Source organism: Xenopus laevis, chromosome 4L, assembly GCF_017654675.1.
Source record: "Xenopus laevis strain J_2021 chromosome 4L, Xenopus_laevis_v10.1, whole genome shotgun sequence".
NCBI lineage: Eukaryota > Metazoa > Chordata > Amphibia > Anura > Pipidae > Xenopus > Xenopus laevis.
Genome location: NC_054377.1, coordinates 71,108,004 through 71,133,762, shown reverse-complemented (window position 1 = coordinate 71,133,762; position 25,759 = coordinate 71,108,004). Strand labels below are relative to the sequence as shown.

Sequence of the window (25,759 nt, the reverse complement as noted above, 5' to 3'; positions counted from 1 at the left end):
CGCACCAATGAGCGCCCGCGTCAATAAAGCCAATGAGACACGGGCACGCGCGCCCTAAGTAGCCGCAATGGTCGCCGCACCACTGGACCACCAGGTACAGTTTTTATTACGGCCAGTTCATGATAAATTTAGAAATTCAAATTTTTTTTAAAAACTCGAATTGAATTTCAACTATTCCCTAGTCGAATTGCACTAAAATAAACTCAAAAATGTGAATTGTTAAATTCAAATTTTCACTTTGACCCTTGTTAAATCTGCCCCTTAAAGTGGAATGAGGTACTAAAAATATGAGACAAAGCAAATGATGTGGCTAAATGAATGTCTTCCATCCTCCTATCACCTGTAATATTAGTCAATCCTGAATTCATATCATGTGGGTGGGTGAAAATCTAAGGGTCTCATGAATATAAAGCAGTTTTATGGTCCTTCAGAACCTATAAAATGGAGACAAATCCAAAGAACTATTCTGGACTCCTCCTCCAAACTTTTAGATGTGTTCTAATTTTAATTAAACTAAAATATAATGGTGCAGGTACTGCAACATCATCTTTCTTGGAACCGATGTGTACCATCAATTTCTATTCCAGAAGAGTACTTTCACACTTATGTTGTCCAAAGTTATAATTATGTAAATATGTTTATTTATTCTCATATACTGTATGTACAAAAGGATTCATTAATAAAGGAGAACTCGATGGACATGTGTCTTTTTTCAACCTTACTTACTATGTTACTATGTTACTATGAGATAGTTCAATTAAAATATACCTATATTTACCGACAGCTATTTCAGGTAGAATCTTCATATATATATATATATATATATATATATATATATATAGATAGATAGATATAGATATACATACAGTATAATATACTTGTATACAAATACTGTATAATACTGTACACTAGAAAAAAGGAGGTTCTGTCTAAATATTTGAAAGGGTTTTTTTTACAGTGAGAGCTGTGAAGATGTGGAATTCTCTCCCTGAATCAGTCGTACAGGCTGACACATGCTAGCTGACACATGATAGCTTTAAGAAGGGGTTTCTTGCCTTCCTCTGGATCAACTAGCAGTTAGGCAGGTTAAGATAGAGTTCAAAGGTTGAACTTGATGGATGTGTGTCTTTTTTAAACCTAACTTACTATATATGTCACTAGGTTTGGATTGTGTCTTCCTCTCAAACTAAAAGAACATCAACTTTTTATGCATAAGGGAGCAACTTGCCAATTTCCTTACATTTAAAGCACAAGGTAATATTCTGCCTCTCTACATTTTCAAGTCATTCTAAATATACAGTATATTAGGGCTCATTAACTAGCACAACAGCAGTTGAGGTGACTTCTAATATCCTCATATTTTGCAACAGGGGGTACTTTATTTATTATAATACACAAGTTTCAGTGAGTCATGTGACAGAAATTACATCACTAAGCTCAGATTATAGCCAATGACATCACTAAGCATCATTTATAAGGATATAGTTTACAGGACATTCATGGCTCTTGTGTATTTATATATATATATATATATATATATATATATATATATATATATATGTATATATATATAATTAGTGATGTGCGGATCGAGATTTCCCCGACTTGCACCCAAGCCTAACCTGCCTAAACTCCGATTATAACCAATGACATCACAGCATCATTTATAAGGATATAGTTTACAGGACATTCATGGCTCTTGTGTATTTTATATATATATATATATATATATATATATATATATATATATATATATATATATATATATATATATATATATATATATATATATATATATATTAGTGATGTGCAGATCGAGATTTCCCCGACTTGCTACCAAGCCTAACCTGCCCTCCCTTAGCCGGCGCCCGCCTGCATCTGACCTCCGGGTTCCTTTTATAGACCCACCCCGCTCCCGTTGATGTCACAAAAGAGGCGGAGCAGCCGCACTCTAATGCCTGATTATTTCAACAATTGCTGGTGCAGGGTCAAATAAACATGAAAAATCTTTAGGAGGACCCACGCTCCTGTTTGTTGCAAAGAAAAAATTTGATTTGCAACACACTTGAGTGTGTGTCCTTCTGAAATCCTTCTTGACTTCAAAATGCCAAAATCGGACCAGTCCCTGGATCAACTTGTACTATGATCTATCTTCCATGACCCTGTATTCCCTCACTTGCTAAAAAGCCATCCATCCCCTTCTTAAAGCTATCTAATGCATCAGCCTGTACGACTGATTCAGGGAGAGAATTCCCCGTCTTCATAGCTCTCACTGTAAAAAAAAACCTTCAGAATATTTCATCATAACCTCCTTTCTTCTTATTGGAATGGGTGACCTCACGTCAGCTGGAAGGACCTACTGGTAAATCAAGCATTAGAGAGATTATTATATGATCCCCTTATATATTAATACATAGTTATCATATCACCATATAACATGACTTATCCTTCATAAAGCCGTGTTGGTTGCTGCTCATAATGCCATTCACTAGGACAAAATTTTGAATGTGATCCTTTAACAAGCCTTCAAATAATTTGCCCACCACAGATGTCAAATTTACTGGCCTATAATTGCCAGGCTGAGATTGTAATCCCTTTTTAAATACTGAAATGACATCATCTTTTCTCCAATCTATAGGTAACATACCAGATTAAGACGAATCTGAGAAAATCAGTCTAAAACTGAACTAAGCTCTCTTAGAACCCGGGGGTGTATGCCCAGGCGCCTTGTTTACATTAATTTTGATTAAAGCTTTTTGAATCGTATCCTGAGTCAGCCACTGACGAGATTGAGCTGAACTATCTGCTTGGAACTCTAACTCCGAACTGATTTAGCACATTTGGCTTTTCTGTATCTGTTACAACTGTACTGGTACCATTATTTAAAAAACGTTTTAGGGTTAGTGTATATATATATATATATATATATATATATATATATATATATATATATAATATGTAATTAGCACCTAAAAAAATTCCGTAATAAAAAAATGTCTGTAAAATGAAAATATATGTCTAAAAGAAGTGGTTATAATGCACAGGTCAGGATTTTGGCAAGGCCACAACGGCCTGGGCCTAGGGCAGCAAGATTTTATGGATGGCATGCCGCCCAGCCGCAATTCATCATTATAAGAAGCACTGGGGGACTCGCTGCTGCGCACCTGATCACCAGTGCTACAGAAGGTGCCTGTGCATAAGTGCGCTCATGGGGGGGCACACTATAGGGGAACCCTCTGGCCCAAGTAGAAATCCCGGCCTGATAATGCTTCTCTGGAGGCATACAAGCGGTGTGCTTTATGTTGCAGATTATAGTAGAAGAATATTCAGGTATAATTTTTCTCATCAGAAACAAGCTATAAGGTTCATGGCACTATGCTGGAGTAGTGGCAAAGTCATGGTACGGCAGAGCTTAGCATTTGCTCCTTGCAGTGTTGGCATCCTAGGCATGAGGGCTGGTTACAGGCCTGTTAATTGACTACCGATAAAAAAAAATGACCATAGCGTACTTAACAGGGGCGTAACTATAGAGGAAGCAGACCCTGCGCCTGCAGGGAGGCCCAGGAGGTATAGGGGCCCCACGAGGCCCTAATTCATATACAGTTTCAATAAATATTGGTAAAACAAGTCAACTGCAAAAACTTTTGGGGGCCTGAAAAATAATTTGCTGTGGGGCCCAGTAATATCTAGTTACGCCACTGGTACTTAAACATGATAGTGTCGTGAACTCCCTGGGTTCGAAACAGGGACCTGTGGTCTTTCTGTCATGGCTCTCTTGTTTGAGCCACAGGAGGCAGTGTGGTGTTGGCATGACTCTGACAAAGTGCCTTCTGTAACAATGCCTCTGTGTCAATCTTCCCTGATGCATGCCCCCTATCCAGCTGATGGCAATAGCGTGTTTAAGGTCTGTTTAAACCTGCTTCCCCGATCACCTAATGCTGGATCACTGGCCATTCTGCTTTATCCTAGTCTTGTGTCTTGTAGATCTTGTTCCTAACTTGTGACCCTGTTCCTGATCGTGTTCCTGAGCCTGATCCTGTTCCTGCAACCTTGTTCCTATGACCCTGCTCCTACCTTATAAGTCCTGCTCCTGTCCTTGTTCCCCAATTTCTGATCTCCTGGTTTGGACCTCTGCCTATCTCGACCTTTGGCCTGTTCCTGGTTACGTTTGTCTGCTGCTTGCCCTTGTACCTTGGCCTGTTTTAAGGGCTGCCTGCCCTCATTTGTGCTTATCTGCATAGGTGTATACTTTTACTTTTATTAATACAGTTGTTACACAGCACATCTGCTCCTGTCCGTTTGATCACCAGCAATATTCCTAACAGACAGGGACCCTAGACTGTAAGCTCCACTGGGACAGGGACTGATTGAATGATGTATAATCTCTGTTAAGTGCTGTGGAATATATTGACACATTAAATATAAATAGTGATAGTGATTGTTTTCTGCCTGCCCTCATTTGTGCTTATCTGCAGAGGTATATACTTTTTTTTATTAAAACAGTTGTTACACAGCACACAGCTATATTCCTAACAGACAGGGACCCTATACTGTAAGCTCCACTGGGGCAGGGACTGATGTGAATGATGTATAAGCTATAATAAGATGTGGAATATATTGGCACATTAAATATAAATAGTGATAGCGGCCCTTACTCAATGTTGATGCTTTGTATTCAACAAGAGAGTTCAAAATAAGGCATAACCATATTCATTCAGTGCATAAGGTCCTCAGGCTATGTCGGTAATTACGTTGATAGCTGACACTTTTTCTTAATTTGTGTTTGCCCCGGAACATTTCTAAAAGACAAAAAAAAAGTAAAAATCATTTTAATATAGAATTTTATACCAAACAAACATAATAAAAATATGGTAAATTAGTCAACAGTTTTATCATCATCTATAACATATGGCCTCATCAGATAATCTATGTTCACTAATTGCTTAGCGGGGTATAGACTATTGGTGAGCTGGCCTTCTGGGTTGGTTGTTCATTACAACTACCATACTGTAATCTGCCTAAATACTACACATGATTAAATGAATATATAGAACTATGGGGACGGGGGAGCAGGTCTGTTAGTCATGTAAGGTGTCAGCTATGTCCTCAATTTTAAAAAGGGAAGCACACGTAAAGTGTAGGCAGGATTGGGGTAGTTAGTAGAGCAGTCGGAGGCTCCAACGAGGATGCTAATAAGGGTTAGTACCCAATGCTGCCAGTATAGGCACCCAAGCAGCTAGACTCAGGGATAAAGAGATTTCTTGAGTAATACACCTCTATGAGCTCCATCTAGTGCTGGAGATTGTTCACCAAGTTAGGCCTTACTACCTCTGGGTGTTGTGAATGCTACATCTGTGACTGCGTTAGTAACAACCAATTGAGTGAATATTTGAAGCATTTACAGATTAGATCTTGTATCATCAGAAGCAGCACCCACCAAAAAAAAGTTTGTGTAATATCCATCAATAAAGAGTTCATCTGCTTTTTTAAGAACCACTAGCACCAAGTTATTTAAGAGATCAAGTTGTGTGTGAAATCAGTGTGGTTAGCACCATCCCCAACAGTACAGCAAGGGCCCATGTGTGTCGCGTGTAATATGTGCCCAACCAGGTGTTGCCGGAGATTGAACCAAATCTGACCATGTTTAAGGTAATCTAACTGGGGTAATCATGATTTTGGGTACCCCCTATCTTATCTACCCACTATCCCATCTACCGGCACAACTGCATCTAATTTCAATTGCCAATAACATTAAAACCACTGAAATGTTTGATTAATGTATGTTGAAAAGTTGTTTAGAATGCATCGAAGGCATTAATGCATATTATAGATTATTATAGTTTGACATCTGTTATTTTAGAACCAGGACAATTCATTTCTCCTTAAGGCAAATTTAAAACATCTTTCTTTCTTTGCTGTCCTCTCTATCAGTCAGGAGAAATTTAGGGATTTTTTTATTTGGTCTGTGTCTTTTTTCCCCCTCAGCTTTATTGACATATCGCAGCAAATAAAATGTACCAGCTAATTGAAAATGTCTTGTCTGGGCATCTTTTTGAATGCTTCCTGGGAACGATACTCCATCTGCATGACTTTCAGATGCAACCAAGCTGGCTTATCAGGAATTGCAAATGCCAAAAACAGTTTGAGAATGATGAGTATATGCTGTTGGGACAAATAATAAGAAATGCCAAAATCATTGGTATTAAACTTGTTTCTGTAAATATTAATATAGAACTACATACCAGAACTAATTTTATTTATGTTGTTATTCATCCCAGCCAACAACTAATTCAGAAATGTGAGTGAATCAGACATGGTATCACATGACATTTACTGGAGGCAAGTTTATAATCTTTGCTTATTTAACGTTCTGTATAAGAGACTGTATATGAGAATTCTCTAATACCTAACATACCTTAGTTCCCAAGTTAAAAATGAAGAGAAGAAGGGATAGTTTGCATTTATACATTTGAGCACTGGACAACTAGGGGATCTTCTACAATATTTTAAGATTATTATTATACAGATGATTTTTTTTTAATTTTTACTTTAATACAGTGTTTGCCACGTGCAAGGCTCACCTCAGCAGCAAGCATGTAGAGCAATATTTTCTCTGGTCCCACTTCATATTTCTTACAAACAGCCTGTATCTCTGGTGAGATAGCAACAAGGAAACAGTTGGTAATGACAGACAGAAATCCAAGGGTCTCAAATGCAGTCTGGGAAAAGAAACACAAGAGCGCTATGTCAGAGGTAAAAATCCTATGTTTGCAAAGAATAATTTTTGGACACTATTTATGCTCAGACTTGGGACATTGCTGTTGTCTAAATTTGCTGCTCCATTCAAGCAACTTTTAAATCTCCACACTGACTTTATCTTCTTCAGTAATGGGAGTGCATCAGCACTGCATCTGGCTGGGTGCAGACACACAGGCTCAACCTAAAGGCTAGTTAGGGTAAGAGTTGGGGAGGCTGTCAAATTGTTCTGATAGATAAACCAGAGAGCTCAGCTTGAAGGTCAGATAGGTAGATGTTTGGGGTAAAAACATATTTGCCGTTCTAGATATTCTGAGAACTATGACTAAATGACTGTTACAAGCTGACCATAGGTTGCTCCAGGAGTGGGATGACACAGGAGCTGTCTCTTTGGCTTTAGCTCACTTTGGAGGAAGTCACTAACCTGACCCATCAAGTGATTCAGAAGAGTAAGAATATTTAGTACAACATTGTATTTATTATTATTATTATCATCATCATTTTTGTTATAAGCATATCCTAACATATATCCTAGTAGTGCATAGTTTATTTGGTGCTTTAAGTTGTTCTGCACCTGTTGTGGCTTAGAATCTGTATTTCTCAAGCTGGGCTGCAAGTTCCTATTTTACCTTTCTCTACTTTCCACCAGTGTGCAGTTCTTATGACTACAACATTTATAAGCAAAGGTTCTGTCTTAGTAGCACAAAAGGAGCAAGGCCAAAGAGGAGAAGCATTTCAAGATTTGCAACCACTTCAAAAGGAGGATACTAGTACAGGCAAATTTAGGAGCATGTAGTGCTATGGAGACCATCATACATCAGGCCAAAGACAGAGGATGGGGTCTGCTCTCTCTATGCGGTTACAGTTCCCAAAGAACATAAACTCAGACAGGATATGAAAATGAGGGGACACAAGTTGCCACAAAGAGCTGTGAGACCAGAATCATATCCGATAATAAATTAGTGTCTGTCTGTCGAACTGATATATATGCTTAGAGAGGGTATTTCACCAGTGCTAATTATTTTCTATCTCTCTAAATCAAGAACATGGCTGGAAGCCATATTATTGTAAGTATTTACTGTATATGTGAGTAACACATTAGTAGTGTAACTTGTAACTTGAAGTTTGTCATCAATGTTTGCCTGACATTTTTTGTGGTTGCAAAATATAATTTCTTAAAGATCTTTGAGGTGTATGACATGTATTAAGTTTAGCATCTTCTGTGTGTTGGTTATCTGACCTGCCATATTCCAATGTTTGCTTCTGGATATGAAAAAGGTTTCTGGAATATCTGACATAACTTAAAAGCATCTGTTCGGATCTCAGTGATATTATTTAAAATCAGCAGGGCAGCAGTCAGAGGATAAACGGAGGAAAAGAGACTGACATAGCCAAACTGGACCAGGAGCTCCATATAGTCATCAAATAAACCCTGAAAAAACGAACAGAAAGGAACAGGTCATATAACGTATTGATTACCAGGGAATATTTTACTTGATAAATCCATGAAATGTGTGACATTGGATTGTGGAACACAAAATTACCTATTAGTGAGCTGTTCTATTTAGTAAGCTAGAAGGAGGCACACCTGGAAGGCAAATAATTAAAAAACTATAACAAAAGACAAGTTAAAAAGGACGTAAATCCAAATCAATAAAAAGGGGTCAGTTAAACAATTTGCCTTCATTTTATCAGGTACTTTGTGGCATGTAGGTAGTTTGTGTGTTTTTTAAAAAATCTCTCTCTCTCTTTCTCTCTCTCGGACAAAAGCTCCTGTGCAGAGATAAAACGTTGAACTTCAAATAAACCTCCACTTCATCAAGTAGTTTTGTTGGCTTGTTGTAAATATCGCCTCGGTGTGCTGTCATTTCCTGCATTAACTATTTGATTCTCACGACTGGCACCCAGGTTCTCCTATTTTCTTATGGTTGTACGTTCCATTTTTTATATATATATTTATAGCAACCTGGATCAGCAGGTTAGATTCTGCTGAGCTCGTTAACTGCTCTGTGAGCTGCCTGCATATTACGTGTTCAAACCTGGGACAGATATACACACCATCCTGCACAAATCCACAAACCTTTACTGACCTGCTGTCACTATATATATATATATATATATATATATATATATATATATATATATATATATATATATATATATATATATACCACTGAAATACAAACCTTTTGCGTGTGGTAAAGACTGCTGTTGCTAACGTAGAGACCAGAGCAACGTAAGGTTGTTTCTAGTCTGATAGTCAGAGAAACCTTAATGTATAGTTAGCTGCCAAGGGTTTATTTTGCTGTTTTGTTTATTTTTCCCCTTTTTGTTTTTACACACACACACACACACACACACACACACCCCTCTTACATATATGTATACAACTTACCGGGTAAGAAAACATGTCTCCTTCAGAAACAACTTCATCAATGAAGGGATATGTGTCTACTTTGCCTTTTTTTACCCACACAGGATCAAGCTTAAGCCTCTGTTTCAGGTATGGAAGCAATGATTCTTTAAACTGGCTGATTACTTGAGACACGATGAGAAGAGAAGAGAGACGCTGTGGGGAATGTAAAATACATCAGGGTGCAGAATAATGCATAATGGTGAATGGTAAAAATAGGCCAGTAAATTACTATGAAACACTGCAATAGAATCTTCTGTTTGCTAAAAAAATGGGTGGATGTTTATCTTTCCCAAACACAAGGTCAAAATAACAAGTGGCTCAAGAGCAAAAAAAAAGGTCAGTGTGATGCAGTCCCCAGTCTCATTACAAACCATTTTGGAAACTGTGACACTATGAACATATACTGTTGAGGTCATATTAAAAATAGTTTGAGTTTTAGTGCTTTTAAATAAAAATATCACAAAGAAATAACAACACAAGCATTTTGTATACAGTTAACAGGGGCCCAAGACTTGCATGGTACGTAAATTATTTAGTTTGTTGGTCTAGATTTTCCTAATATGAATAATTGCTAGTTTTTGGCTAATCAATACCTCCTCTGCTTTGCTCCCTGTGCTGTCAAGTCTTTTATGCATCTCCTAACATTACATGCTCCCTAGTCCATTTTTATTGGTTATGTAAATCTAGACTGAAAAATAAAGCTTTTTGTTCTTCCGGCCTCATTTCAACCCTGCCAATGTCCCATTGATACTAATGTTGAATTTTGGCATATTTTTTCAAACGTGATAATTCACTACAACTTTAGAGATTTACAAAAATACTAGTATGACACATTTTGGCAAATTATCTTTGCTTTGAGTTGAAATATGTAGTTGTTGTTGTAGAAAATATACAAAATATACTTAGGAGAATTATTTATTAGTCAAGTATCACACTGTTTTACCAATGGCATCTACTTAAAATTCTAATTATAACACATTAGTGGTTATTGTTGCATTCAGTACCTGCCGTTTTAATATAAGGAGTGCAGGACAGAGGACACAGTACTCAAAAGCAGGTCTGTCAGGCATAAGGCAAAATGTTTGGTCACCCTACCTCATTATCGGACCCTTTGTTCCTCACATGGGGCTAGGTAAGAGTGCTAAGGGATTATTTCAATGAAAATTAAAGCGAGAAAAAGATATTGGGAAAAAGTATTAAAAATGAATACAGGTAGTAATATGTTCTGGCATTTCAGCCAAAGTAGTCTGACTGTCCTGAGATGAAACTAATCTGTCTGGACAGAATATCCAGTCTGCTAATGCCTCTGCTCAGTGTGTGGTCGCAGGCCACCAACTAACTCAGAAGTCAGAGGAGATTCAGCTCCCCTCCTATTTATTATCAGGCTCACTCATTCACACTCAATATCTAAACAGGATTTGAATTGTTACATAAACTAAAATTCAGCCTATGCCTGAACCTCTTTGAATATTACCCCAGTACTTGGTGGCCACATGCCAATTGTTAAGGTGGCTGGTAAAAGTATTAGGAATCAGGACCGCCATCAGAAATCACAGGGCCCCATACGACAACATTTCCTGGGCTGCGCCCACCGCAAGCCCCACCTACAGGTCCGCCCCCTACCACACAGTAAAAAAACAAAAAAAAATATTGGTGGCTAGGGTTCCCTCCCACATGTTAATAAAAAATAAAAAGATATTGGTGGCCAGGGCCCCTTAAACGTCCATGCCTTCCCGAAGTCAGCAGCTCTCAGAAAGATGGGGGGCCCGGATAATCAAGTAAGTGTGGCATGGCCGGGGGCCCCCTACAACTCTCCCCACTGTCCCCCCCCCTGATGGCTGCCCTGTTAGGAATGTAATTATTTCAATCGGTTACAATATGTGCACTAACCTTTCTGAGGAGCTGAAGATCTTGCAGACAGAAGGTTATATAAAACAAGAGTCCAAAACAGTTGATGAAGCGGAACTAGGAGGGAAAAAAATTAATATTTTCATTGTGGAGTTCAATATAATCACATCAGCTTGAAAACACAATCACCACTTCATTAGGTACTCACAGAGTAATATATACCTGCATAAACGTTATAGAATATAGGCCTACACTGAATGGCTAACATAACAAGTTTTCTTGTACATATGAAGAGAAGCACTTACCACAAGTACTTTTATGGTTAGATGATTTTGGAACGAAGACTCTAGCCTGTGATTTTCTGTTGAGTTTAAAGGAAATTCTGGTCATATTTTATATATTATTGTTACGTTTCTAATACTTGTATGATACTTGTATGATATATTTGCATGTTGGTGACGCCTCTGTTCTTTTTGTACTACATTCTATGTTTTTTCCATAAGTTTATGGAGATAAAGAGGGTTTTTACACTGTGTGGAATGGAATCTTCATAAAATTTCTAGAAGACACAGCATTTCTACTATACATGTTTCCTTCTAACGACATTGAAAAACAATTTGAACTGGCTCCACGATCCCATAAACAGTCACAATCAATTGGGCCTGTGGGAGGCTGGTTGGGTCCCAGTTAATGGTTAATTTCTTTGGTAAAATGGGTGTGTGCCAGATGCACGAGTACTTTTATTTATAAAACCACTATCACAGTTTTAAACTGTACCACAAAAGGGCTTTAAATTACATAAAATGTTGTGTTATACTCTATATTTCTGTCAGACAAATATTATTGGCCACTTATATACAAAACAGGGACGAATGTTCTCCATAATATTGAGAATCATTTTGAAGCAGATTTACAGATGCAGCCAAAACTTTTCCATTATCATCCTTTTTTAATCCATTACAGGTATAGGATTTATTATCCAGAATACCTAAGACATGACGTTTCTGGTCTACTGAAAAAAACAGTTAAACATTAAATAAACCAAATAAAAAAAAGTTTGCTACCAATATGGATTTCTGATAGCTTAGTAAATCCCTAGTACAAGGTACTTATTTCCATACACTGAATCCAAAAGGAAGAATGTGAGGATCTCCAATAATCAAGAGCTGAATATTTTTTTAAAAAAGTAGAAAATTTATTAGGACATAAAACCTAACGCGTTTCGTGCCTGATGGGGCACTTACTTATAGGCTAAATGGCACACCCCTGTACACATCTTATAAAGGGGCTGTGCCCAATCACAACAAGGCACACATGTGTTACCACTTTTTGTTACAAATTGTGAAATTCCACCTAGTGGTCAAAAGACAAATTAATACATACATACACAAAGCAATGTAACAAAAATACAAAATGCAAAAGATACACCTCAAACAAAAAACAAACAAAAAAGAAAAAAAGTATATATGTGAAAATTTTAGAAAAATTAATGAAATGAGACAATAACTGAAATAATGAATAATTAAAACCAAAAAATATAAGAAAAAATAAAGAAAATTTAAATTTAAAATAAACACTACAGTCACAATTTTAATAAGGTTTTCTTGGTATGGGTTTTTTTCTTCATATATATAAATAAAGTGCATTAAATATATTTAATGCATATTCAGCACATAAATAAGAATTTCATTAAGGTACAGGCCTTTATTAAAGCACTCATAGAGAATATATGTTGAAGTATGCATAATGTAGAAGATGAAGTACCAGCAGTAATATCTCAAAAAAAAGCACGTGACATCACAGTCACTATTTAGACCAAGGGGTTTCCTACTTTCCAAGAAAAATATCCACTTAGTTTCCAAGCGGAGTAGTTTAGGCAAAACGTCTACTCCTCGTTTACCCCCCACCGCTCTAATACTTTTTCCATTATTAAATGCTTTTTGGATATTGGTTTCCAGATAAGAGATCCCTGTATATTACCTGTACTGATTTGTGACCTAAACATTATTAGGATAGTAAGTAAGCAAGCAAATGTAAATTCTACTTACCATACTCTGTTAAAGCTGTAGCCACTCTCATGTATGCAGAATTTAACATTTCCATGAAAAGTGTGTAGCAAATACTAGGCAGGTATAGTCCTAATGCCGCCATGTTGCTGGGGTTCGTTTCATACCATTTTTTAATCCATGTTTCCCAGTAAAGGTACATATTCATCCCATCAACAGCAAGTCCCAGAAAAATGCACACGGACGGTACTGTCACAAAGCAAATCCTCATTTTCCTCTTCCAGTGTGGATAGTGGGGTTCCAGCCTTCCTGTTATGGGGCTCTTAATCAGGGTGCCCCAGAACTCAGCTCGAGGAAGTTTTATATAACTCTTCAAGTTTAACGTGCCCCAGAAGTAAGCTTTTGTAGCACTATGGCGCTTCCACAGTTCCAAGGTGACAGTGGACCAGAGAACATTAAACACGGCAAAAATAATATATTTGTCTGACGAGTCTTGAAGGAAAGCTGGAATATAACTAAGAAGCACCATAGCGATGAGAGAAAGAGTGAAGAATCCTAGGAAGCTAAAATATAATGCAATGGGCTCTCCAAAATAAGCACGCACAGTTTCTGTAAATAGAAATAAAATTATCAGAATCCACTAAATACTGTACATGCCTTAAGCATTTGTGTTGTACTTGAATTTCAACGGTTTTACTATAAAGGACAAACATTTCTGTGTCTCTCCATTTAAAGTTTTACTGACTTGGTGCTGCTGATGTACTGAAGCAACGTGACAATGTGCAGGTGGGACCCATATATCAAGTAATCCCTTAGAGCAGATCTGCAATACTGGTTGCATAAGGTAAGAGATTTATATGGACTCTAGAATGCACAAGATCTCCATAGAGCTCTTTGCATGACATTATTATTTATATGTCATAGCATTTATTTGCACAATATATTTATGTAGTAGCATTTATTTGCTCAAAGTATGGAAAATCATAAACAGCACTGCTGCACTGCCTTAGTGTTATAATTTTCCCCATACAAACTAGAATCATTTGCTTAAATGATCATGCTTCTAGACAAGACCCAGTGAAAGTAAGATACCAACACTGGATCAAAAAAAACCTCTTATTTTAGAGACAGAAACAGTGGTAGCTGAGTGATACTTAGAAAAAGATATAAGTGCATGCACCATCATACTATAAGGGTGGCCCCCTGCTGGCCTTACAACACCATAATAATAAAGGAAATTTAAGAGTTAGGTCTTTTTGAGGTTGTCAGCAGATAGAGGGGCAAATTTAGTAAGAGCCTAAAATTCGCCAGCGACGGCTTCGCAGGCAGCACACCAATTCGCCAGGCCAAGATTCGCTCCGACAGCGCTAATTCACTAACATGCAAAGTTGCGTCCAGGGAGCCAAATGCTGGTGAAGTTGCGCTAGCGTTAATTCGGCAAGCAGAGCGAAGTTGCGCTAGCGTTGGCTAATTTGCATATGACGGGAAGTTAAAGTTGAATGGACGTATATGTTGCAGCAAATATATTACACTACACAAGCCCAGGGAAGCTAAATAAAAAAAAAATAGAGTTGTTATATTGCCCTACACATGAGCCCAGTGTATAGTTTATGTGCCATATGTTAGGAAATGTAAGGGGGAAGTCGGTTACGCTCTTTTTGCAGCCTATCACCCTGAAAAAAGGAAAAGACGCCAGCGTTTACAACCAAATTTTGAGAAACTCCTATCTACTCTATTGCACTTCACCTGGTCTGAGGTGTCGAAGGCAAGTCTGGCACAAGAGGTAACGTTCAGTAAAATCCGCATCTTAGTGAATTTGCGCAGTTACATCCCTTTGCCAGAGCGCAACTTCGCCTGGCGATTGAGTGCGAGTGAGCGCCAGCGAAGTTAGCAAAGTTACGTCTGCTCCCGTTAGTAAATCGCCCGTACCGAAGTACCGAAATGACGTCATACTGCGCCTCTTAGTAAATTTGACCCATAGTCTGCACATTAGTTATTATTTATATAATTTTATAAACTGAGTATTCAAGCCCAAAACAATGTTGCGTGTATGGGATAAAATGTAAACAAGATGGTTTGTACAAATGTTGCTTAATAGTCTTAGCAGCTTAACAAGTGCTTTCTTAGTTCTGGAAATCACCTTTTACTGATTTTAAGATGGTGAAAATTAAAATGGATGGGATATGTTGCACCGAGAAGCTGACCAGCATTTCTCTAAATAAACACCAATCTTTTGTCAAGTGACTGTGGATCAAACATAGATTCCAGGATACCCTGTTTAGTCATTTGCTCTCCTTGTAATTTTTTTTAAAGTTTTTTTTTTCTTCTTTTTCTTTTCTTACTTTCCCGTTCTTCTCTTAGTTGTTCCATTTTGTGTTTACATTGTTCAAACATTATTCTGTAAACTACACATGATGTACAGAGTCTGATTTCACAAACTTACAATTGTCCATGACTGATCTCCAAAAGCTTTATATTATATTACTTTTGTATACCTCATATGTAGCCTACCCCTAGTTAAAACTTGTCTACCCACACCAACCCTGTCGGCAAATTGTTTATTTATTTTTTTTGCGCATGCACACACTTGCATGTATTTTTGTGTGCATATGCAAAAGAATAAAACTATTTTAATACTTACCAATTGGTTGTGGAGCCAGACTTATTTCTTTGTACCACCTCTTCTGCAAATTGTTTAATTTTTCTTTATCATGAATGGGGTAGAATTTGACAATAATCCCCCACTTTTGCAGGAAATGAACTACATGAAATGAGAGATGTTAGGAGGGGGGAAATACAAACATGATTAATACAATGAACTTTCTGTTTGTATATTTTCCTGGGACAAAGTTCAGTTGCTTTCAGAGTTTTAGATTATATGAGGGCAGTAAGAATATGATGGGAAAGATAGTAAGGTCAAAAGAGGATAAGCTACAGCAAATATTTTTAGAGACAGCTTCCTTAAAGGAGAAGAAAAGGCTGAGTTTACTTGGGGGTGTCAAAAGTCATATCAGCAGAAAACTTCACTGGCCCAGGGGTTCTTCAAGCGAGCACCATGGAGCAATCGACTTCCTTCTTCTTCTTTCATTTAAATTTCCCGGGGCAGACGCATGCGCAGTAGAACAAAATAGGCGACTTCGTTAAAGTTCGGCTTTTCGCCCTCTGCGCATGTGTAACTACACAAAGAAATAAGAAGAAGGAAGCAATTGCTTCAGCAATTTTCTGTTGATAGGAGCACCAGCCCGGGGTTTCATGTAAGTATATACAATCACTTGGGGGTGCCTAAATTTTGGCACCCCCAAGTAAACTCAGCCTTGTCTTCTCCTTTAAATCGTTGTACTTTGTACAAAACTGTGTACCATTAATACACACATGGGCTCTCTCTATTATGCAGAGAATATCCTGTGCAAATTTTGTACTTTTATTGGTACATATCTGACACTGAGTGCTATGCACAAATTGCGTGTGGGTTAGCAACAAGAAAATGAAACTGTTATGCTGCAGTTGCAGAAAAACACGGAGAATGCTACATGTAATCTTTTGTTCTGCAGATGCATTTTGCCATTACTACTTTAGGCCAACAGTATAAAGTATAAACAAAGGAATCTCCATATGATTGTTAGTGTAGATACCCTTACCAATGTGCTGTCCAGGATACAGTCGATATTTGGGGTATCCTGGGAGACAGGTCTCTTGTAGTATTTTTAGATTTTCCACTTCATACTTCAATAAGAACTGTTGCTCCGCTAATGTTAGGAAGATATTTATTTTATCTGTTGAAAATATATAGATCATAAATACCTGTATTAATAATTTCCTAGACGGTATTAGTTAAGCTTTTACATTGTGGCATGGCAGAATCAATGTTTAAAGGTTTCTCTTTGATCTGTGTTTACTGCCAACACAGGAATGCACATGTATCAAGGGTCGAATTTCGAATTTGTGTGAGTTTTTAAAACTCCCATAAACTCCCATGAACTCAAAATTCGAAATTCATTTAAAAATTGAATTTTTAAAACTCTGATTAATCGAATTAGATTCGAATTTAAAATACTCGATTCAAGTTTTTTTCTCAGAAAAAAACTCAAATGTCAGGAAGGCTGCAAACAACTCAAAATTGATCAGTGGACCTCTCCCATTAACTTAAACAACAATTCGGCAGGTTTTAGGTGGTGAATAGTTGAATTAGAGTTCAACCAAAGTTTTGGGCCAGAGTATGATAAATCTTGAAAATCAAATTAAAATGTTGACTCAAATCAAATTTGAATAACTCCCTAGTTGAATTTGACAGTTTTGACCATAAGAAAACGTTGGAATTAGAATTTTCAATTCGACCCTTGATAAATCTGCCCCTTGAAGGTCTACACAAGTCTCTGTCTTAGAATAATTTCTTATGTGGTGTACTTTACCTTTTAACTTTTTGTACAAATGTGTAGCAATACCCATAAATAAAAAAGGTTCTCACCAGAGTTTAAAAAATGATTTTTGTTCTTATAGGAAAATGTAGTTATTGACTTATTATGGTCAGCTTTGGCCAGCCCTAATCTCTCTGTGGCCTGCAGCAGTAAACATTCAGTGGCAGAAAGAAGAAGTATATCATCTTCATCATCTTCACCTGGGTGAACCAGTATTTGTGCACCTAAATGGTAAAAACAGTCCTATTGTTAATACAGTGTCCGAATTCTAAAAAGACAGCTTCAATATCCCCTTGCTCTTTACAGAAAAGCAATTGGCATCATTATTGCAACTGCACAGCTTATCCTAACAATCTATATTATAGATAGTTATAAATAGTTTATCAGATGTTGTGTGCCAGCTAAGGTCTGCTTTGCCTATGATCTGTAAATGAAAAACTACAAACTGTTAAATTACTGCAAACTGCATTGTTAAAGGCAGACTCACAAAGTAGGCAGTGAAGACGGACCACAGGCTGCAACAGGGCCATTCAGGGATTTTTTATCTGACACATAGAATGCAGCCAAACCCAAGAAAGAATGTTTCCTGAATGAGCACAAAGGGCTGCACTCAGTGCTCTTGAAATTCTTTCTCTCATTCTTTTTGAGGTGACAATAATGCTGTAAGTGTTCACTTTGCAAGGGAGTTGCCAGTAAAAGACTAAGGTGAAATCCCTGATTATATTCTGGAAGATTTACTGGGGGTCATTTATCAACCCATGGCAACCAATCAAATTGTTGCATTCATTGTTCTACTTGCAGCTGACTTTAAAATGTTAATCACTGATTGGTTGCTATGGGTAACTGCCTATGGGAAATTAGCGGGTTGCTCTCGCACACCCTGGCCTTCAATTGAAGATAATCCCTGGTGCACAGCAATGGTGGAATCGGCGTCCCACCTTGAAATGACGGATCCAAAGAAAATTCACTGGCACACAGGTACAGCTAGAAGGGTAAACCCTTGCTAATTTATTAAATGGTTTGCAGCATGCAACGTTTCGGGGTAACCCCCTTTATCAAGCATTGATAAAGGGGGTTACCCCAAAACGTTGCATGCTGCAAACCATTTAATAAATTAGCAAGGGTTTACCCTGCTAGTTGTACCTGTGTGCCAGTGAATTTTCTTTGTAACTGCCTATGGGCAAATTTGCCCATTGTTCATTAATAAACCCCACTGTGCTTGGCTGCTCTGAGTGAAATATTGCTAACCTTAAACTATGTTGTTTATTTGATTTATTTTAAAGGGCACAACTGAATGACAGTATGTTTTGTGGGTTTTTTTGGACTTGATTAAGGTCCCATTCATTTGCTTGAAAATTATCTCTCTAAACAGCCAGTGGTTCGGACTTGTTTAAACAAATGTGCTCCCAAGACTGTCCTGTCAATATTAGTATGTACTGTAATAACCCTCTCCCAACAAACTAACCTAATTTGGCATGAGAACCACTAATTTGAGACAAAGCAAAGGTTGACAAAACCTCAAACAATGTACTGAAAAAGATCATAAAAGTGTGTCTAGCATATACACAGAAATAATAAAAGCCCTCTATACATTGTACTTGCATGGGAATATCTGGTAACACAGATTTTAGATTGTATTTATTGGATTGTATTTATTGATGACTGATCCTTCAGATCTCTGCAGTAGCCTAGGTGCAGGACAGCATTGACCCTGTTAAAAAGGTGGTTCACCTTCAAGTTAACTTTTAGTATGTTTTTCTAAGCAAGTTTTCAATTGGTCTTCATTATTTATCTTTTATAGTTTTTGAATTAATTAATTAATTTATTACTTATCTTTCTATTCCAGCCCCCTCCTATTAATATTCCATTCTCTCATTTAATCAATGTATGGTTGCTAGGATTATTTGGATCCTAGCAACCAAAAGCAACAGATAAAAAAAAATTGAAACCAATTGTAAATTGTCTCAGCATATCACTCTCTACATCATACTAAAAGTTAATTTAAAGGTGAACAACCCCTTTACGGAACAGGGTTTGAAATAATTCAAAAGTATAAATCAAAAGAAAAATTGGCATATGCAGTACAGAATATATAAGGCATATCCTAAAAAGAAAGTCATCTGTTGACATTGGCGAAAATGTTACCCCCGGGGTTTGCTGGAGTCTCCAAGACAGAGATCAACCATTTCTTTGTCTCGGGTTTGATGCTTTCTCTTAGTCTCATTACAGCAAGTGTTTGGATAGTGGGCATCACACAGCATTGGCAGCGAATTGCAGTCCATGATCCCATTGTATTTTCAATAATTTCTCTTCAGTATGTCCTTTAAAGAAAGCATAATGTAAATAACGTAAATAAATTAACTATAGATAATGAAAACAATTCTATTCTCCAAAGTATGTTCATGACGAGGTTTTGAGAAACTAGTAATTTGGTAATTGCAAATATTAAAGAACAATACTTAATTCTGGATACAGGCCGGATTTCCTGCACAGGCGCCTCTAGGCCTCGTGATCCTAGCGCCCGTCTACCTTCACATGAGTAGTCTTCCCCCTGCGCTCGCAATCATGCACGCATGCACAGGATCCAGAGCAATGTGGAGCTGTACATACCCAGTGTTCCCTAGAATGCAGCTGGACAGCATGCAGCCCCTAAAATTTTGCCACCCTAGGTCTCGCCACAAATCGTGTCCTGTCTGGATATCTCATTTTTCTACACAACTTTGTCAAATGAGTTTATAAATAGGTACAACCAAGGGATCCTTCTAAGGAAACTTGATGTTTGAAGAAATTTGCTGTTTACACTAAATGATGTATCAGATGTCATTTGGATTTTTACACTTGTACTGTATTATCTCAGACTTGTTTATGAAATTAATAAAAATGTTGAAAAGAAATTTTGATGTTAAGCTAAAAGAAACTCATAGATGACAGTAAATTAACTGGTATTATGAAATGTGATGGAAAAGGCAGTAGTTGAATGCACAGGTACAAATATACAAATTACTGTTTGACGAGCAACAGTTGGTGAGAAATAAACCCTTTCAAGCAGAAGCCCTGGTTTATATTGCAGTTTGTTGGCTATCAGATCTGTAGTTTCAGTTATCTTTCATCATCTGTCTAAACACAGCCCCACCTACTCTGTTCAACAGAACACATGAAAATAAATATTCATGACCTGTCCCCAGAAGCCCTGCCAAGCAAAACTCCACATGGTTATAAATAAAAAATATATATATTTTAAAATAATACAGAATGTGCAGTTTTCAGTCTGCTGCCTAACTCATCCATACAATATTGCTTTTAAATTAATTTAATTGTCCAAATAACGTCTACTGAGTGGAAAGCAAATTCAATAATGGAAAGCATACTGTTGTATGGTCTGTTATAATTAAACTGTATGACCGTAAAAAATCTATACAATAAGGGGCAGATGTATTAAGGGTCGAATATCGAGGGTTAATTTACCCTTGATATTCGACTGGCGAATTAAAATCCTTTGACTTCGAATATCGAAGTTGAAGGATTTTGCGCAAAATCCAAACGATTCGAAGGATTTTAATCCATCGATCGAAGGATTATCCTTCGATCAGAAAAAACTTGGAAAGCCTATGGGGACCTTCCCCATAGGCTAACATTGACTTCGGTAGCTTTTAGGTGGCGAACTAGGGGGTCGAAGTTTTTTCTTAAAGAGACAGTACTTTGACTATCGAATGGTTGAAAAGTCGAACGATTTTTAGTTCGAAACGTTCGATTCGAAGTCGAACGTCGTAGTCGAAGGTCGAAGTAGCCAAAAAAAACATTTGAAAATCCTTCCTTCCTCTATTCCTTCACTCGAACTTAGTGAATGGGCCCCTAAATATAATTTAACATGGCTACAAAAGATCTACACATATTCTACAAACTTTAATTCAAATGTACATTTTATCTGCTTGATTTCAACAGACAATGAATTCTGAGCACCCAATCCTGTAGTTAACTAAGATTCTTTTTTGTTGATTTTGAACTTTTGCCACTGTTTCTTATACTCTTTTAGCTTACAAATATTCTTGCAAAGTTGCAAACATTTCCAGTAAAAACACACACCCCTTACATAGTTGAGGTCACTGAGCTTTTTCGGGAAATTAGGAGTGCTCCACACATGAAGTTAGTCATGGATGCCTTGTTCAGGCTATGGAGTTCCTGCTACAACACTAACAGCATCAGTAAAAATTAATACACAAAAAAACAAGAAAGTGTAAATTGCACCTCTTCACCCACTGTAAAGAGTGGGTATCAAAATCATTTCATAGAAAGTACACAATAAGATTAGAAATAATACAACACTCAAGCTAGTCCAAATAATTTCAATAGAAAATAGGTGATAAAATTGCTCTCTAATAACGGCTATTAAATTCATATGCTATAACTTTAAAATATTTCATATACATGTGAAATTAATAAGTAGTACAAACCACTGTTAAATGCTTAGAATGTGCAAATGATAATGAATGCTGAATACTGTGTGCAAAGTTCCACACTGTTTGACACCCTCCCCAGATTCTCAGAACACCCTTTGGTTGCAAAGAATTTAATTTAAACTGCTTGTTAGCTTCTTGTCCTTCTGCAAGGTGTGGTCAGTTAGCCCATAGCTGTTTGCTGTCATGTTCCAGTCCAAGGGAAAACATTTTTTAGTAAATATGATTTGAATTTCCCCTTTACCAGTGGAAAATTGGATTGAGGACTACTCCTATAGCTTTATCAACTTTAAGAGTATTCATAAGTGTTTTAAATGAGAACTAAAACCCATTCAGCAGTGTTGGAGAGATGCCCTAGGCAACTCAGAAGGCCTTTCCCCCACATGTGGCAACCAGGTGGGAAACGTGATGAGCAGGCAGTGGGGGCACAAGGAAATCATGCAGACTTGAGGGCCCAGAATAGTTTTAGGCAGACAGAAAGTGTATGTTCCTAGTGCCCACACACATGCGGTTGCACCCTAGGCACGTGCATCTTCTGCCTACCCCTAGTTCTTGTGCAAGTACCTTGACTCCCAGCCAGAGCCCTCTCCCATCCAAAACAGGGATTCCCTAAACATTCCTGTTAGCTGTACCTTGTTTGGAAAAGCAGAGCAGTATCATGGGGCTGGTGGGCAACATGTTGAACAACTTTAAGTCCTCTCGAGCCTACCAGGCCCTTTATCAAGCTTGATAAAGGGCCAGGTAGGTTTAAAATGTTGCCTTTATGTATGCTATGGGCATTTGAGCACTTCTGCAAATTTAACAGTGTGCTGTTTGATTTTTTCGATCTACTCTGTCTGTGTGTGTCATACTCTGCCTGCGTGTGCCATACTCTGTCTGCGTGTGCCATACTCTGTCTGCGTGTGCCATACTCTGTCTGCATGTGCCATACTCTGCCTGCGTGTGCCCTGCTCTGCCTGCATGTGCTATACTCTGCCTGCGTGTGCCCTGCTCTGCCTGTGTGTGCCATACTCTGCACGTGTGTGCCCTGCTCTAGCTGTGTGTGCCATACTCTGCCTGTGTGTGCCCTGCTCTGCCTGTGTATGCCATACTCTACCTGTGTGTGCCCTGCTCTGCCTGTGTGTGCCCTGCCTGCGTGTGCCATACTCTGCCTGCGTGTGCCCTGCTCTGCCTGTGTGTGCCATACTCTGCTTGCATGTGCCATACTATGCCTGTGTGTGCCCTGCTCTGCCTGTGTATGCCATACTCTACCTGTGTGTGCCCTGCTCTGCCTGTGTGTGCCCTGCCTGCGTGTGCCATACTCTGCCTGCGTGTGCCCTGCTCTGCCTGTGTGTGCCATACTCTGCTTGCATGTGCCATACTATGCCTGTGTGTGCCCTGCTCTGCCTGTGTATGCCATACTCTACCTGTGTGTGCCCTGCTCTGCCTGCGTGTGCCATACTCTGCCTGCCTGTGCCCTACTCCGCCTGCCTGTGCCATACTCTACCTGTGTGTGCACTGCTCTGCCTGTGTGTGCCCTGCTCTGCCTGTGTGTGCCCTGCTCTGCCTGCGTGTGCCCTGCTCTTCCTGTGTGTGCCCTGCTCTGCCTGCGTGTGCCCTGCTCTGCCTGCTTGTGCCCTGCTCTGCCTGTGTGTGCCCTGCTTTGCCTGTGGAACATAAGCCTGGTATTTGTTCTGGAGGTTTGTTAGCATTTGAAAATAAATTATTATTAGGGGCCCCTAAGGTGTTTAATCATGTGGAAGGGGTGCTGTGTTAACCAAGGTGGAGGAGGCGGCATATAGATTTACGGGTATGTTAACTTTTTTCACATATGAGTGATAAGTGCTATCCCTGCAGTGAGCACCAACCATTTGGTTTTTTGGTGTGCTACCATAATTAATTTGGACATGATCTTGTGGTAACATGGGTGTGGTTTAAAGTGGATTTGGTTTAAAACAGGGAGTGGTCAACACTGGCTTCCATTATCGTCCTCCACTATATAGGCCAGAAAAATTTCGGCCCTCAGTACCACAGAAGTTAGACAGCACTGCATATGGTATATATTTATCAGGAACCTTCCTGCATGGCTTTGGGAACAAACCAGAATACCTAGTGAACCAACACAAGCATGGTGAGAACATGTCAACTCATTGCACATAGTGTCCTGACTAGAAGCAAAACTAGGACCCCATTGCTGCAAACATTAATGCATTCTACTGAGACTCTCCGCACATAACCCCTTTTAGCCATACAGTTTGTTGGATAACTACTCACTCCTTCACAGCACCCTCAGCTTCATCTGTCACATCATAGCTGGATGGCCATGGCATCTCTGTACAACCAGGAGTCAGCAATACACAGACAATAAAAATGCATTATAATATAAACACAAATAAATTAATATAGACATACATATAGACACTTTTTATGTATTTGCTGGAAACTCATTGGCACCTCATTATATGCGAGTCCTATTGTGCTTGTGGGGCTATTTAGTGCACTTATAGGGTGCCATCAAAGAACTAAGTTATTCTCACTTGTTTCCAGATAAAAAGTATAAAATCATCCCAGTGGATGCCAAAATCGCATTTTAGTTCACCATTCAGACTGCAGTCCCATCACATTGGTAGCTTGTAAGTCAGAGTATGGCCATCTTGAGCCTCCCTAAACCAAAAAAATCATCTTCTGAAGGGGTTTGCCTCAAAAGCTTATGCCATCGTTTTTTTATATAACAATATACTTTGTAGAGCGATATATATAAACATAATTACTGCAAGTTGTTGCAGACTCATAGAAACACTGCCCAACGTGTCTGCTAAAATGTATCTATAAGCTATAACTCCACTCATATATGGAATAAATACAACTGGCATAACTAGGAGTTACTGGGCCACATTGCAAAATCATTTTACGCCCCCTTAAATTTTGCAAATAAGACATGATTGTGTGTGTGTGTGTGTGTGTATATATATATATATATATATATATATATATATATATATATACACACACACACATTGTAATTGCCCAACTTGGCCCCCTACCCCCAGCAGTCAGAGTCTGCTCCATCCATAGTTACACTCCTAATTTTCTTTGCAGTGTTGCACTGTGTGATTGCACTATGGCTTGCAGTTTTCATAGAACACAAAATGCATATAGAAATATACATTAAAATGTGCTGTACATTTCAGACATAATCATTTTCAAATATACTCACACACATATACAGTATTTATATCCTTAGAAAATTGCTAATATTGCTGTTTCATGATGTTTACATTAAAATAGAAGAATGAGACATACCTTTTTACTTTGCTTAGTTTTTAGTGCAGTGGGACATTAATACATGAATGCCCCATGTCTAGTTCTAGAACACAGTCACGGATCAGTACATACTGATTACCTCCTGAATATCTTCTGCATAAAACAATAGTGCGATTCAAAAAATCCCAAGTGAACTCTGAAGAGAAATCCTTTTTGTATGTTTGAGTGACTTTCGGTTGTAAACTCCTGAAGTTATATGGGACTGGCTGGACAGGTCTGTTCAGGTATGGGGTGTGTCCAAACTTCACAAACAAAGATATTCTTTTCCTGTTTTCCCTTGTTAGTTATACGCCCTGTAGAATACAGTACCATAGAGATAGGAACTGTGTATTATATGTTTTTTACTACAGTATATTAAAATTAATATTTTTGAAAGTTGACACATTCCAAAAAAAAGCTAAGTTGATCTTTCAAATGACATGGCTGTACAAATAGTTGTATGCAACCACATGCATTCATCAGACAGCATGTAATAAGCATACTCTGCATATGTTTCATTAGTGCAAAAATGTTCGCCAAGACCATTGTGAATGTTAGCGACCATGTTTGCGTCCTTTTTGA

At 38.1% G+C, this 25,759-nt stretch overlaps 1 protein-coding gene across 3 annotated transcripts; it reads right to left on the bottom strand.

Annotated features, from left to right (window-relative positions):
* Positions 1–4,432: 4,432 nt before the first annotated feature.
* Positions 4,433–25,410, bottom strand: ano10l.L (anoctamin 10 like L homeolog). Of its 3 annotated transcripts, none has more exons than XR_001935319.2 (14): positions 25,178–25,410; positions 24,149–24,206; positions 19,587–19,762; positions 17,492–17,665; positions 16,665–16,799; positions 15,668–15,787; positions 13,069–13,635; positions 11,326–11,381; positions 11,063–11,137; positions 9,152–9,325; positions 7,997–8,188; positions 6,582–6,652; positions 6,019–6,162; positions 4,433–4,799 (listed from the first exon to the last, which is right to left on the bottom strand). XR_001935319.2 is itself a non-coding variant. In XM_018258137.2 (14 exons), the coding sequence occupies exons 3-13, from the start codon at positions 19,729–19,731 to the stop codon at positions 6,022–6,024; spliced, it is 1,917 nt and encodes a 638-aa protein (XP_018113626.1). In that variant the 5' UTR covers positions 19,732–19,762; positions 24,149–24,206; positions 25,178–25,408; the 3' UTR covers positions 4,433–4,799; positions 6,019–6,021. The 3 variants fall into 3 exon arrangements, 2 of the variants coding, with proteins under 2 accessions (XP_018113626.1, XP_018113627.1); XM_018258137.2 differs by having other exon boundaries at positions 6,582–6,719; positions 25,178–25,408; XM_018258138.2 differs by lacking the exon at positions 24,149–24,206 and having other exon boundaries at positions 6,582–6,719; positions 25,178–25,408.
* Between the last annotated feature and the right edge of the window lie 349 nt (positions 25,411–25,759).